The sequence below is a fragment of the Pseudochaenichthys georgianus genome, chromosome 16 (genome assembly GCF_902827115.2).
Source record: "Pseudochaenichthys georgianus chromosome 16, fPseGeo1.2, whole genome shotgun sequence".
Classification (NCBI taxonomy): Eukaryota; Metazoa; Chordata; class Actinopteri; order Perciformes; family Channichthyidae; genus Pseudochaenichthys; species Pseudochaenichthys georgianus.
In genome coordinates, this window is record NC_047518.2 from 5,963,561 (window position 1) to 5,979,713 (window position 16,153).

The window sequence follows — 16,153 nt, forward strand, 5'->3', positions numbered from 1 at the left end:
ACTCCACGCAAACCTTTCTTTAAGAAGTGATGATTTCGACAGTGGTGAACCGTCAGGGCCTTCAAGGTATTCAGAGAATACCCGAGAGCACTCAGATGACACAAACAAAACATCGATTTAATTATAGAAATAAAATGTGTCGTTGATCTGTAATATCACAGTGTTACGTTGATTTGTTTGTCCTTCTCGGACCATGCACTACGCATTTCAGTGGTTTTGTGTTAGAAAAGAAAGCAACCAATCAGATCTTGTTCTGGGTCTCTGGGTAGAATATCCTTCAACAAGGTATTCTACATCCTTGATAGAATGCCCTGGCCCTTGCACTGAATGAGAGCGTACGTTTGGACTGACAGTTTGATCAACCAATCATATATTGATTTGTAGCCAATGGGCGTGTTCTTTCAGAGTTCCCCTCGGTTCCACGGTGTTCTAGAAGGCCCGCTAGTTAACTGTCTCGAGACAGAGGATCTATGAATGCGACGAAGCAATTCATGCCGTTTTATTGTTTTTAACGTTGAAATGACAAGTGCAACAGGTGAAGATGAAGTTGTGAGTACCCTTTTTTTGAAGACGACAATTCAGTGAAAAGACGGACATTATAATGCCACGGCGGGGGGGGGGGGGCGGCGGGGGGTGTGTGTGTCTACCTTCTGTAGACACACACACCCCCCGCACGGTTCACGAGCCAAATGATCCGGCTCACCAAGAAGAGCCGGAATTCCCATCACTAGTTTACATAACCAGCATGTGACCAGCATTTTAGCCAGGAGCGCTGTGAGGGGCGGGGCTGACAATAGTGATGGGAATTCCGGCTCTTCTTGGTGAGCCGGATCATTTGGCTCGGCTCACCAGGAAGAGCCGGCTCTTTCGGCTCCCAAACGGCTCTTCAGTTTACCACATATACCTTTTATAATGAAATGAAATGTAGCCCTGTTTGGACTAATGAATGTGTACACATATATCACTTATCCTCCCCCGGAAGACAATTTGACAGAAAGGCAGGAAGGATCAAAACTGCATTCATACAAAACTAAAGGCGCTTTAAATGTTATGACAAATTAAATTAATGTACTCTGGCCAGGCCAGGTACTACACACAGGCCAGGGCGCTGACACGGCGCCCTTTGAGCATCAGATCTGACGACGCTGATTGGCTGAAATTATGTTTCGGCGGCATAGCATATAGATAGCAACCGTCAGCTTGTTGGCTGCTGCTGCTCCGACTGAGGGCTCCTTTCTACCGCCCGGACGAGAGAGGGTAATGATACACGCTGCGGCCAGGCAGGAAACATGTGACTTATCAGTAACTTTAGACATCGTAAAACAATTTTAAACGAGATTTTATTGTAGATTATACATTTTACTGATACAATCTATATAATATTTACCTTGTTCATTACAACAACAACAAAAATTTAAAAAAATTGTGGGAAGCGGGGGGCGGCACCCTATGGGCCAGCTGCCACTGCCTAAAACACAACCACCCCATTCCGTGTTCCCAGCTGGGAGCAAACACGGCAGCTGGAGATGGAGAGCCCCCGCCTTCCCGACAGTTTACAATCAAAGATGCATTTGCCCGACAATGCAAACATGTTGGTGTTCCTCGCTCGAAAACTTTGAAAAACAGATTTGGATATGGCCTGTGGAGGCATCTGGGTCTTTGACAGTGGACTGTACACTTGACTGTTGTTTTAAGGAGGTTTTTTTTGCTTGTGAGATAATGTGAATATATATAGATGGATAGATAGAGAGAGCTCTGTTTTCCAGCCTGACTCTATTTAATTTATTGTTTTGGTTGTGTGTGATATAATTAATTTAATTAATTTGTATTATATATAATTTATATATTTTAATATTATTTCACATTTCATTTGCAATGTTGAATGTTCAATAAAAAGTTACGTTTGAAAGGATGTACTTGAATTATTATTATATATGATCTAAATGGTCTTTATTGGTGCCGACAATATTATCGTTTATCGCAATAATTTCCAGAAAAATGTATCGTCCAACAAAATTAATTATCGTGACAGGCCTAGGTATCTGTACATTCTAACTTAGGCCCCAGCTAGATGAGTAGAAGTGTTTTGAAAAGGAACACAGTTCTTCATCATCTATTCTCAATGTCAGCTGTTCTATATGCAAGACATTTACTTAAATATACATATTTTTCTTTTATCTAACATTTTATGCTAGTTTTATTCAGAAGTCTTTTCATTTGTTATTGCAGACAATGACATCGTTTAGACAAAAGTCAATCTGTGATGTCATACGAGGGTTTATATCTCTGCTTGTCTTCTACCAGGTTCGCAGTCATTGCTTTCGGCTGTGCCAGCTGTCCTAAGATCACGTGCGGCAGAGAGGGCTGCGGCACAGAGTTCTGTTACCACTGTAAGCAGCTGTGGCATCCCAACCAGACGTGTGATGCCGCGCGCCAGCAGAGAGCCCAGAGCCTCCGCCTGAGGACGGCGCGCTCCTCCTCCCTCAGCTGCAGCCAGGAGAGCGGAGCTGCAGGTGGGCCGCCCTTCCCTCTTCATCCTGCTCACACAATGCTAAACAGGAGCATAGATTATATGCAAGACACAATGGCAGCCGTGTATTCCATTTCATTGGACGATGGATTGAGGGAATAGAGTGGTGCAGCGAAGACAGTGTTACGTAGACCAACCAGGAAGACAGACCACCGGGGCTCCCTCCATAAAGGCAATTGGATTTGGGGGGAAATAAGATCTGTGGTAAACAAATGTTGATGTTACTTACACGTCTCCTCATATGGATAGTCTCCACATCTGAACACCTTTTTTATGATCTTTGAAGCATAGTGCAATCGCCAGAAGAAGAAAAGCCGACATTCCGTTATAATCAATGACCAAACACATATACAGACAAACCTATCAGATTAGGTCCGTGAAACGCCCCCTATATTCATTTATACTGACTGCACAAAGGCCATCATAGGAATCTGCGACAGAAGGGCTAAGTAAGTGTAGTGGAACATCAAGTTGTTGTTGTTGTGAAGTGGGAGACGAGTAAACAATATTGTAGGTGTACACAGTTGGACGTGACACACGCCGTGAGGCTGCTCAGACGGGCCGAGACAAACGTTTCACAGATCCATTGTTATTTGTTTCCATAACTCCTATGTTTTAACAACTCATCACGTCTTGGTGCACGACACCATTAGATTATCTTCATTTGTAAAGGATGGTTTAAAAGCCCAGTTTCAAAGTTCTCTACAATAAAACACATTTTAAATATATATATCTGCACAGCCTATAGGCATGGAGAGCGCCGTCGGTTTAACCCTTAACCTGACTTTCTGTTCACCTCATTTATGAGAATACATAGCATTGTAGCCTGTAATCATTCTAAAACTTATTTGCAATAACATATTATTATTATTATTATTATGTATTATTATAATTTATTGTAAATGTGTGCAATAAGGGAGTATCAAGCAGGTGTTTGTTTATTCATTGTAAGATTTCCATTAATCTGTTTTTGAAAATGAACTCTCATACGAGTGCTAATGTTTATTTTTTCATCCTACTGCTATGATGTTGCAGTTTCTCGTGTCCGTGGATGACTGCACATTTTCCTGCCAAGTTTGTTTTTTATTAATCACAAACGTTGCTCAGAAATGGACATACGCCATCTTTTGAGCATAGTCGGCAGTGTTTTTAGATTTACAAAACTGGTGGGGCATATATTATATTTATATATCTGTCTGTGCTCCCTTGTCCCCTCTTCACAGCTACACTTGCTTTGCCCCACTTGCGATTCATTTGATGCCGCACACATTGAATAAAGAAATACTCTGAGCATGCGCAGCGTACTTTTCGTAGTACACACTCATTTGAGAGAGGGGCTTGCCCCACATCGCTCAACCCGGCTAAAGCAGCAATGTAGAGACCGCTAAACATGATCATCAAAATATATTTCAACATTTCTTTTACACTGAACAATGATTGTAATTATGTTCTACTGATTGTAGGTGGGGCTCTCCCACCTGCCCCTAATGACGAGTCGCCACTGAAACTTGATATGATGCACACTGAATAGTTTTCTCTCTTTCCTTTCAGCTGATGACATTAAGCCATGTCCGCGTTGTGCTGCTTACATCATCAAAATGAACGACGGCAGCTGTAACCACATGACCTGCGCTGTGTGTGGCTGTGAGTTCTGCTGGCTGTGCATGAAGGAGATCTCAGACCTGCACTACCTGAGGTCGGTTTACTCAAACGCACATCTTCATAAACCCAGATTCAGATAATGCCTGCAATAGGACTTTGCCCAATTTGGTACAAAAGCCAATCCTAACTTAATTTAAGAATACCATTTATCTTAATTCAACTCAGGTTAACTTTGGTTAGGAAACCCTAACCACTCAATCGAACTTCCCCATTCTTTAGTAAATAATGCTGATGCAGCATTCCCACTACTTGTTCTTCTACGCACACAATTCTTTATTTTTATTCCACCGGGTTATTTTGCGCCTCTTCTGCTCCCACATTAAACATCGCAGAAACCACGTTCTGATATTAAAACGTTCAGCTCGGTCGGGAATCGATGGCTATTACTTTTATCATTCATAACTTTCATAATTCCAGAGATATATCCCATAATACATCACATTTTTAACATGGAAGTCAATGGAGAAACTCTTCAGACTTGAAAAATCTTCATGCGACTTCAACTGCTAACTGTTCCTTCATACTTTCACTCGTAATTTTCCTCAAAAGCTGTTGCCATGGCAACACATCCCTTGCAATAAAACACGATATTGCTATAACTCCTATGAAAATGTTCAAAAAGTGCTCAAACTTCACATGTATGCTAACAGTCCAGCGGTGAACACATCTACGGGTCAGTTTTGAGATTTCTTCAAATGCCATTGCCATGGCAACACAATGCTCGCCATGAAACACGGTTTTCTCATAACTTCAGTGAAACTGCTCCAAACGCCCCAAAACTTCACAGGTTTGGTAACGATGCAGCCATCAACACATCTAAGAGTATAATGGGGTGTCATCAAATACCGTTGCCATGGCAACAGATCATTCGCCATCAAGTTAGTTCAATAGTTTGCAGTTCAAATATTCTGCTGCTTTTCCAAGCCTTTTTACTTTCCTTTCTTCTCTCATCACACATTCAAGCCCCCAGTGTTCATGTATCATTTCAATCTAAATGATTCACTTTCTTCTTACACATTACATTTCAGCATAGCAGTTTAGCGTCAGCTTTTCAGCATAAAGCATTCCCACTAGCAATTTCTTCAGGAATTGCATTCTCTAATTAACTTTGGTGTCCCTCACCTAGCAACGAGCACTTAACAAGACACATAAGATGCAGGTTACATCTGTAAAATAAAGACAAACATTTCCCTCACTGAGAGATAAAATAAATATAGTGTTATAAGATAGCCATGTCCAGCATCCACTGGAGCAATGATACTTCAAAAAGAAAGGAGGAAGGTAGTTCTATTGTTAAGAGCTCTACCTTCTGTTGAAGTGAAAGTGAACATTCTGATGCTGGTTTAATGTTTTGAGAAAAGTTTAGTTTTTTAGAGTTTTGGCTTGGATAAGTAAAGCAACAGCCAGTTGAGTTGTTCCACCTCTCAAGGTTTCCGACCTGCAGTGCTAAATTAAAATCCCTTTTTTGGGGAAAAGCCATAAAGCCAACCAGGGAGAAACACTTTTCCCTCAGTTATGTAACACTATAAAAGGTTCAGACCTATCCCAGTTTCGACTGTACGAAAGGAAATGTAGCTTCGCCTCCTTTTTTTCTTCTTTTTCCTTAACTTGTCTTCCCTTTCTACATTTTCTCAGTCCGTCAGGCTGTACTTTCTGGGGGAAGAAGCCATGGAGCAGGAAGAAAAAGATTCTTTGGCAGCTGGGAACGCTTGTTGGAGCCCCCGTCGGCATCGCTCTAATCGCTGGTATTGCTATCCCCGCCATGATTATCGGCATCCCTGTATATGTTGGGAGGAAGGTGAGGAATTGGAGACACATTTTTAAGTTCCCCTGCTTGTAGAGTTTCTTGGACAAGAAGAACATGGACTCATTTGGATCTGTAACTGTATGTAGGGCTGCCTGGACTAAAGAGCTTTCTAGTTGATGCCCAGTAGTCGTCAATTAAAGCAACTAGTCGGTGCACATTTATGGTATATTATGATTAATAATATTATTATTTCTGTACATAATAGTTATATATGAAAATAAACATTATCGTTTGTATTCTAAATGTAAATTAATATAAGAAACAAGTAAATACTACACAGCAAACACTGACAAATATGCACGTTGGCAAAAATACCTTCTCACATTATGTCCTCATCATGGAAGGAAAACTTTATTTATTTTCTCTGAGGTCAGAATAATTATATATTATAGGTCTATATTGGGCTGTCAAGTTAACGTGTTAATAACGCGTTTTTAACGCCACTAATTATTTTAACGTGCGATTAATGCATGTGTATTTGTCCTCGACCCGCCCCGTAGTTTCAGAGCCCAAAGGCTTGATGTTGTTGTTGTTGTTAGTTGGATTTGATATATGGATTAATGCTGTCAAAATTATCGCGTTAACGGCGGTAATGAATTTTTTTAATTAATTGCGTTAAAATATTTAACGCATTTAACGCATGTGCAGAATGGCCCGCCCCATACGTGCCACCAGTGGCAGCGCCAGGGTATGGCTGGGGTAGGCAACACCCATACCAAGAAATGGCTTAGCCCCACCATGAGACATGATGTTAAAGTAAGCAAAATAAAGTCTGCCAACTCGCGCGGAGTAAATTGCACAGACAGCAGTTAGTAAGATTGATTTCAGCCACTTGTCTGGAAATACCGAAGACCAGAAACCGTTTTGAAAACTTTTGTCACGTAGTGATCGTCTTCTCCATAGAACATCTTTGATAATGTCTTCTGGCCAATCAGAATCAAGATAACGGCGTGGTGTTGTTGCAGGAAGTCCCGACGGAGAATACTTTTGCCGTAGTACAGGGGTGCACATAACTGGTACGCAGGTTATGTGGTAATCTGAAATGCGTACCGTCACTTGTGTCACAAAGCGCATTTGCGTACAACAGAGTCGGTCTCCGTGTGCACAGACAGGCTGCTGTTAACGTCGGTCTGTACAACGGAACTGTGCCAAAACTACGCCAACCGGCTGCGGAGGGAGACTCCCCCCTTCACTGGAGAACTGCGCTAAAACAGCTGATCACAACGTTCACACTCTGTGGTCACGAAGTACTCCACTAGCCCCCCCCCCCCCCCCCTCTGTCGACTTTCCTGAAGTACTCCCCGTTGATATAAATCAACACGTAATGAATTAAGACCCCACGGTTTGATGATTGATAGGTGTGTGGGCTGTCTTTCATTTTGACATGCAGAAAAATGTTATAATAAACATAGATACTGTGTTAAATGGATATATCCGCCTTCTTTCATTTATCTTTCCATTCCCACAACAATATACATAAAGAAATGGCATATTTTGGACATAGTTCGAATGGTGATTAATCTGATTAATTAATTTTTAAGCTGTGATTTTCTGATTAGAAATTGTAATCGTTTGACAGCCCTAATATGGATACAAAAAAAGGTGTTTTAAACGGCAAGCCAAGCACACAGCTGATGCTGACAGCCTGCCGCTCGCTTGCGGCAGACCACGCTTGAAAGTTTGCCGGGGAGACGCCTGGACAACAACAGCGATAGCTAAATGGGTGACTACAGCTTAACATTGTGGAGGACGAGGGGCTGCGTTCGATCATTCGGATCACATCCAACGTGTCGACTGCACATCACAGCGCATTATTTTGACCCACAGTGGGAACTTCAGTCTCATGCTTTGACTGCTATGAAGACAGAGGAGCGGCATTTTGCCGACAACTGTAAACAGGCTTGTCTGTTTGAGCAACTGGCTCAGTGCAGAGAAGTGCACAGGGTTGACTTTGCCAATAATCGCGATTAAATATTTGAATCGACTGACAGCCCTAGTATATACACTTGGGTTGTGCTGTATCACTAATCAGTTTCTGCTTGTCTAATAAGAACTTGACATTATAACAAAATGAAAGTATTCAGACTCTTTTTAGGCCTGCCAAAAAGAAGCTAGAGCCAACAAGCCTTTCCTCCCGGACGAACCAGAGCCCGTCCAGAGGGTCACGTGACGCACGTGACCCTCTGAACCACCTGCATTCCACATGCCCTGCACGAATGAAGCTGTTCAGTCTTGACTTTTTAAATATGGAGCCTGATGAATCACCATGACGAGGCCAGTTACTTGCAATATAGTTACAAGTCTCATCAGAAGTACTTTGTCTCTGTGGCCTGAGCTAATCTCTCACCAAAGTCTGAAACATATCTCACTTAAATCTTTATTGGCAAGAATTTCAACATGAAATGAACCTTGTACACGCTGACGGGGTGAACAGTCTGGGTTTGCCTTTGTGCTGACGCTCTGCTGACACGCCGACACTGGATCCACACTGAGTTCACATCGTTTGAAACGTTTCTCCCAGCGAAGGGATCAGAAGTCAAAATGCACTGAATCCGGAAAAGGCTCCCTCCACGTGGAGAGCATCCTGCAGCACGCTCCCCTGATGGGAACCACTGCTTTCATCTATCCTCAAAATGATGCCAGCCGTCATCGGTGGCTGGTTACTGTCCACTGGAGAAGTGCTGTCCCACTCTACCATGTCACCAGTTAGGAGATTAGGATGAGTCTTCCACTCAATCCACAGTGTAGAGTTGTTGACACTGTTCCTGTCTGCGGTCAGTCCGATAATGTGGTGTCTTCACGGCCACAACACTGTGCTCTCAGCTGCTTTGGACACGGACTGTGTGAGTCTCATTGCTCTGCTTCTCTCTGAAAGATCCACAACCGTTATGAAGGCAAAGACATCGCCAACCACAAGAGGAACCTGGTGATCGCGGGGGGGGTGACTCTCTCTGTCATCGTGTCTCCAGTGGTGGCTGCAGTCACTGTGGGTCAGTGTCCGTCCCCTTCACGCACTTTTCATTACATATCCTTGTTTTACTTTGCTAGCCTCAGGAATTTATTTTGTTTATTCTCAGAGTTCCTATTATTTAAAAGAATATCTTGTAGCTTACTTGAAGTCAACTAGTTACCTTACTAATCACTAAGTTACATACCATAACTATTGAAAAGCGAATCGTTCTCTCCATGAAGATGGAAACAGAGATGGTTTTGTATACGGCGTGCATGCGATGGTGTGCTCCACTGGTCTAAAGTGTCCCTGCTGGTCTCTGTCTCTCTGCCTCTGGTCCTCAGGAATTGGAGTTCCCATCATGCTGGCGTACGTCTACGGCGTGGTGCCCATCTCCCTGTGCCGGAGCGGGGGGTGTGGAGTCTCTGCTGGGAATGGAAAAGGAGTTCGCATAGAATTTGACGACGAGAATGACATGAATGTTGGCAGCGGGGCGGGGGCCACTGGTAGGCTTCCCTGCCCACACCCCAAATAACCCCCACTTCCCCCCACCTATAAAGACACCCAAGAGTGACTTTATGTGTTTATTCCCAAGTCTTTGCTGACACATAAACCACCGAGTCCCTGTCCTAGAGGAATCTGCTGGTTTGAAGAGAAGATTGTCCTCTTTGTGCATCTTCTTAGAGACCCAAAGCTCATGGCTTCTTAAACAATTCCTGATTCTAATTTCATAATTTAAGACCCAGCAGTGACCTGATCATTCATGATGGCTCTTTCTATGCAGATACTACATCAGTGGCAGACACCAGAAACAACCCCAGTATAGGTGAAGGCAGCCTGAGTGCCAGCGGCAGCCACATGGACCGTGTGGGGGCCACCAGGGACAGCCTGAGTGAGACGGCGTCCACCAGGGCCCTGGCCGGGGCCAGCATCACCAGCAGCCTCTCCGGCAGCGCCATGGTGCACTACCTGAACAGGTAGTTGTGCTGTTGTGTTTGCTAGTTGTAGGTTTTAAGAAAGGTTTAGTTTAGGCTTTACACAATTGTTTTGAGTTCTCTTCAAAAGCAGGCATAAGGTCTCAAAGAGATGTAGCTTCATACATACAAAATACATGGTGTTTAGAACTGTGTCAGAGTGGCCATACTAGTTCAATCTTTTAATTGTGTCAGAATCCCCCCCCCCCCCCCCCAGTGGGCTGACGAACCTGAGCTGAACAGCTTGGTTAATCATGGACTACAATATCTTTTTTAAACTGTGTTTATTCATTTTTAATTATTTTAAACAACATAGTTACAAGACACGACAAACCTAACACAGACTTACATCAAAAATAGGAAAAACCGAGGCATATATCACATTAATATCACCGGTGTTATGTACGTGCGAGCCAGTCGTGTTGTAGCAATTTGAATCTGGTATTCTCAGTTTGCCCGTGTGCCTCACTACATATCACACCCCCGTCATCCAAGGAAATATCCTCCTGTATATCTCCCTTCAGGCGTTAAGCCGGTCGGTAGAGGATTCAGTGGAGTTAAAAACCAACACGTCATATGGACTACAATATTGAAATCTGTTCCATTTTTGGAGTTTAATGTTGCAGAGTTTACAGACATTCCAGCTTCGTCATTCTTTGGTATTGATTACATTATAATAGATAAATGATTTGTCTTTATGATTATTTAAATTTTAATTTAGCCATGCAATCTTGTCTTAGTTCAGTTTGAGTCTTTTTAATTAGTTTGAGTTTACAACCACAGCCCTATATATATGAATGATATATGTTGTTGTCACATGCTGTCAGGCTGGTGGTGCAGGCGGATGTGCAGAAGGAGCGCTGCAGTCTGAGCGGGGAGTCTGGCACCGTCAGCCTGGGCACCATCAGCGACAACGCCAGCACCAAGGCAATGGCTGGATCCATTCTGAACGCCTACATGCCCCTGGACAGGTGGGCTGACCGGCGGTTTAGCTTTCAGGAAGCTGTCAGGAGAGAGGGGGCATCAACATGCGTGCGCTTTTCTGTAATCGCTGTCTGAACTAGGAGACAGTGAAATGTCTATAACTTGCATACCTTTGATCCCACAACATTAATACAGAGTGAACATCACTGCTCACGTCAGTACTGAAGAAAGGCATTCACTATTAATATTTGAAATTGTAAGATAGAATATCCATGTGGGTTGGCTGTATTTAAGATGAGGATCCAGTATTTATTATAGATGAATAAATGCCTTTAAAATAGGATGCAAGCAACACTAGTTTCTTAACCTGAATTGATAATAGACTATAATCAGTTTAAGTTTGCATTCTTATACCATTTTGTACAATAATTATCATGAATAAGTTCAAACAAACTAAAACGTACAGCTGATTTAATAACGGTATCTAACTTGAGTTTTTATTATATCAAAAACCTGTTGAAATGCTACTGTTATTTTTACTGTCCCCAAAAGCGCGTCGGCCGCCTCCAGGAATGCGTCGTAGCGTTTGTGCTGTTTGGAAATGCCGCTCCTAAATGACCCTTATTCGATAAAGCCACGCTCGCATTGCAGATGAGACAGATGGACTTTGAATTGGAATAGATACAGAAATAATCATCCTCCCACTCGGAGTGGAAATTATATTTTTTGGGCTTTTTTGCTTCAGCCATAATTGCGGTCTTGTGTGTGTGCGGACTGTCACTCCTGTTGCCACGGACAACGTCAGCTAACTAGTGCCCACTGTAGTGTTGTGTCGGTCGCGAACGAGCCGGTGTAGGTACCAGATGTGTTCGGGGTACCAGATGTGTTCGGGTGTATTTCCGTTTTAAGTGAACGACGGGAGCCGGCTCTCGCCCGCGAACGAGCCGTTTTTTCTTTCTTTTTTGCGGAGGGATCTCGATCGGCTTGAAGGCACATTATGCAATGTGCACATTATCCTGCTTATCACACGTGGCCAGATTCTCAACAAAGTAACGACATGACTCCCAATATTAATTGAAATGCTTTTATGGATTTAGAAAATGATTTTATTGATTTAAAGTTTTAAAGTAAGTTGAGTTTTATGTATTGATTTATTGACATTGACATGCATCCGCTAATTGACAATTGACATGCATCCGCTAAGAAAAGTAGTCCGTTGTTACTGTTTGAACTAACGTAGCAACGGCAGGAACTGCTTCGATAGTGTTTTTGAGGAGCTTTTTGATTACAGATTTGAAAACATCGTTGCTTGCTTTAATAGTAGCACAATTCATTATGTCAGACCTTGGGAAGTATCTAGATATCCCTGCCCTAATGCCAAAGGAACTGCCAACTGAATATGTGTCGCCGTTTGATGTCTTTGTCTGGACCGCTGCGTAAAAAGGAGGGTTTCTGCCCCGTTACTTCTCTTCTTACTTCTATAAGAATAAAACACGGAGGACGGAGATCTCTTTTTCTCCCCCTCTTCTCCCTGCTGCAGCCCAGCAGCTGATCTCCGAGCACGCTCCCCTCTCCTGCAGGGGGGCGTGGTCAGCTGCAGGGGGCGTGGTCAGCTGCAAGGGGGCGTGGTCAGCCGAAGCTCACAGAATCAGCCCCCTGCAAAAACAGCGCTGGAAAGAGCAAATAGCGAAATGAGGCATGGCTAAAATGCAGGATCTGTTTGGTATTTTGAAAAAAAAACTATATTTATATACTTTATATAGGTCGATACAGTAGCCCCTTTTTTTAAATAGTTTTTATAGGTGTTGCCATCTGTTTTGTGTAGCGTGGTTCTACAAGCAAGTCAATGCATTCATTGGGTGGTATCAGAGAGTTACACGGGTCTGTAAATGCAATGAAAACAATTGGCCACAGCAAATAATTTATATTAAACATGTAATTTTTACTTTTGAATACTTCAGTACAAAGGATGTATTGAATAATTTAAGTGATATATGTGTACACATATACATCATTAGTCAAAACAGGGCTACATTTGATTTAATTAAAAGGTATAATATGTGGTAAACTGAAGAGCCCTTTGGGAGCCGAAAGAGCCGGCTCACCAAGAAGAGCCGGAATTCCCATCACGGCCCACTGCCCACCAGCCACGCCCCGACACATGGGGTCACGCCGGCCAATCACAAAGCTTTGATGCGTTCAAGTGCATTATTCTAGCACAGGAAGATTATGTTATCGGACATTAACGATAAAACAGAATATTGTTGTTCTATTTTTCGACACATATGACTGGGAATCTCTCCATCGCGATCGACCGGTTGAGACTCTTCTGTCATGCTACCCACACCCATATACACTGCTAAAGTTTTCTCTTCATTCCTTCAGATTGTTGTTTGTGTCATGCCTCCCTCTCATGTTTCAGAGATGGGCACAGTATGGAGGTCCAGGTGGACATTGAATCCAAACCGGGCAAACTGCGGCGGCACAGTGGCAGCAGCAGCGTGGAGGATGGAGGCCATGTTGGCCGCTGCGGCTGGACTTGCCCCTCCAGTGGCTGCCCGTCCTCAGAAGGCAAAGGCACCTCCACAAAGTGGGCCAAAGAGGCATCCTGCTCCTCCTCCTCCAGCTCTGGGGCCAAAAAGAGCAAAAGCAAGCTGCGCAAGAAAGGGGGCGGCACCAAGATCAAGGAGACGCGGGAGGACCTGGACGCCCAGCTGCTGGAGCAGCGCAGCACCCACTCCTCCGAGTTCGACTCCCCCTCGCTGAGCGGGAGCCTGCCCTCTGTGGCCGACTCTCACTCCAGCCACTTCTCGGAGTTCAGCTGCTCCGACCTGGAGAGCATGAAGACGTCCTGCAGCCACGGCTCCAGTGGGGGGGACTACCACCCCCGCTTCGCCACCGTCAGCCCCTTACCTGAGGTGGAGAACGACCGCCTGGAGACCTGCCCTGCTTCTGCTTCCTCCTCACAGGGACATGGAGCTGTGAGCTCCCCCCACTCCACCACCTCCTCCCTGGGCCCCGGCGCAGAGCCCCCCCCTCTCTGCTACATCACAGAGGAGAATGTCAACCTGGTGTGCCCTGCTGAGCTGGACTCTCACAGCAACACCAGAGAGCTAAAAGAGAACAACAACAACAACAACCACCCCCCCACCACAGCCCAAGAACGCCTGTATCCAGACTGACATGGCATCTCAATACCTTAAGTGCTGCACACATGCTATTGAGTTAACATCTTTTCCTCCGAACTAACAACCACAGCCTACAGTTTCACCGACATGTCCTTCCCTTAAAGTTGCTGTTATTTTGGGATTTCTTCTCCTTCATTAAAAGCAGCCCTGAGTCATCAGATGTGTGTTTGTCCGCTGACGGGCTTGTTGGGAGTATTACTAGCTTCCCAAAGTGCAGCCTGGTGAGAAATGTAAGGTTATGAATGCTGGTTGGAGCCGCACACGGCGGACTCTTTCTGCTCACAGTTCACTCGGTGACCGCTTGAAACCGATATTGGTTGCTGTCCCATTGATCTGTGTCGGATAAACCCAACCACTGCCAGCTCTGCTAGTATTTAGTTTTGCCTCCACGATGCAACAGCATGCAGAAACCTTAGCTTTCCAGATGTGAGCTCACACAGGGCAATACGATTCACTATTTCCTCTGCCCCCCCACCCCCAAAGTTAAGTAACAGAAGAACCTTTATTATAATATTTTCCTTCCTGGATGTTTGTTTGAACTGTAACGTATAATCTTAACGCCTGGGTTTAAGATCCTTCATCATTTTTGCGCAAAAAACCCCAACTGAGATTCTGTTTAGATGGATGGACACAGCTGATCCAGTTTAGACCTGTAGCTGACGTTGCCTTTAACTCGGTGTGTGTTTTAGTGCTAACATGACTGGACACCCTGCTTTGTTCTGTGGAGAGCTTGTTGTGATATGTTGAGGGTGGGGGGTTGCTTTGAGAAAGGTCTCTGGAACGCCACTGTTTTTGAGATAATGCTGAAAGTCATTATTTGAAAATGAACCAATGGGTTGGTCAATTCTGTGAAATTGTATAAAGAAAATGTTTTGTCCTGTTCAAAGGTGATTTATTCAGGCTGACGGCCTCACTGAGTAAGAGAGAGCTTTGATATCTTTCTTTGTAACTCATGGTGCCTTCAAGAGCTGTTTGTGTTCTGTTCTTCTCTACACCGTGTCTTTAACACCTCAAACAACTACTCATCATAGGTTGCAGAATGTCTGTCTGTGTAGGAGGGATGCTCATTCACATACACAACATACTGTGGTAGACTTGGTAAAAGAAGACTTCTCAATTGCCTACCAAAGACAGCACTCAGGCTTTTGTTAGATCTTAAACCGTTGGCTTGTCACCTGTAGACGCAGTATGCATCCTTGGTCCTCCTGGGGGAGACTGAAGCTACGCCCCAGGATTATACAGACACACACACTGCTGTTTTTGTACATGCTTCACCAATGCAAATATCTGAGGCCTCCCAAAGGCCCAAGGCACCTGCACTGTTCTCTGTATGTCTTATTGCGTTGCTGTTCTGCACAGCGCAGAGGTTAGCGGGTCTGGGTTTCCTTCCCCGTTGACTTTACTCTGACTTCTGTCTGTGTTGCCAATCGGTGCTGCTGAGCACACTTGAAGTCAAACTCAGTTTTCAACACTTTGCTAAAGCCTGACTTCACTGCTCAGCGGTCAGCTTTGCCCTGAGCCGCCCGGGGGAACCTGTAGCAGGAAGCTCAAAGCATCTTGGATGGTATGTCGACCCGGGTCTGTTACTGAATGATCACTGATTCTGGGTCAGTTGATACGGCCACATGCTGCAGTCCTTCGCCCATTAAAGCAAACATGTTGTCTTGTTTTTTCTCCCTGGGTTCGTTTCTCGTTCTTTACCAAGACTTCACTTTTCTTGGTCCTAATTTCCACACGAGTGCCAGATATCATTTGTAATCTGTGCAGAATGGCATAAGGTATATTTGTTTGGTAATTTGCTTTACTATATGCATATCAGAAAAATAAAAAAAAGATATGAATTGTTCTTGTCCTGTCCTCTGTTTATCAGGCAATGAAGGCACTGTTAATCCATTTTATTTGTATTGAACACTTTCACTTGGCACAGAGAAGAAGACATTTCCCCGGTTGGTTGAACAGCCCTCTGTGAACACTACATCTCTATGGAAGAACGTTCAAAGCGCAGTGAGGAGAAACTGTGGAACATGTGAAGTTATTGCCTCTCGTCACCCTTGACTACATTTAGTACATTCATGTAGAATTTGTAAAACCTTTAAAACAATGGTTTGGATGACTGGA

The 16,153-nt window shown here is 44.0% G+C and overlaps 1 protein-coding gene across 1 annotated transcript in view; it reads left to right on the plus strand.

Annotated features, from left to right (window-relative positions):
* LOC117460866 (E3 ubiquitin-protein ligase RNF19A-like) overlaps window positions 1-15,878 on the plus strand; it is a 52,685-nt gene extending 36,807 nt beyond the window's left edge. Inside the window, exons 3-10 of the mRNA XM_034102466.2 lie at window positions 2,305-2,513; window positions 4,082-4,226; window positions 5,828-5,990; window positions 8,875-8,989; window positions 9,294-9,455; window positions 9,734-9,926; window positions 10,751-10,894; window positions 13,270-15,878. Coding sequence (XP_033958357.1) covers window positions 2,305-2,513; window positions 4,082-4,226; window positions 5,828-5,990; window positions 8,875-8,989; window positions 9,294-9,455; window positions 9,734-9,926; window positions 10,751-10,894; window positions 13,270-14,029 — 1,891 coding nt within the window. The 3' untranslated portion in view covers window positions 14,030-15,878. The remainder of the gene's footprint in view (window positions 1-2,304; window positions 2,514-4,081; window positions 4,227-5,827; window positions 5,991-8,874; window positions 8,990-9,293; window positions 9,456-9,733; window positions 9,927-10,750; window positions 10,895-13,269) is intronic.
* The last annotated feature ends 275 nt before the right edge of the window (window positions 15,879-16,153 follow it).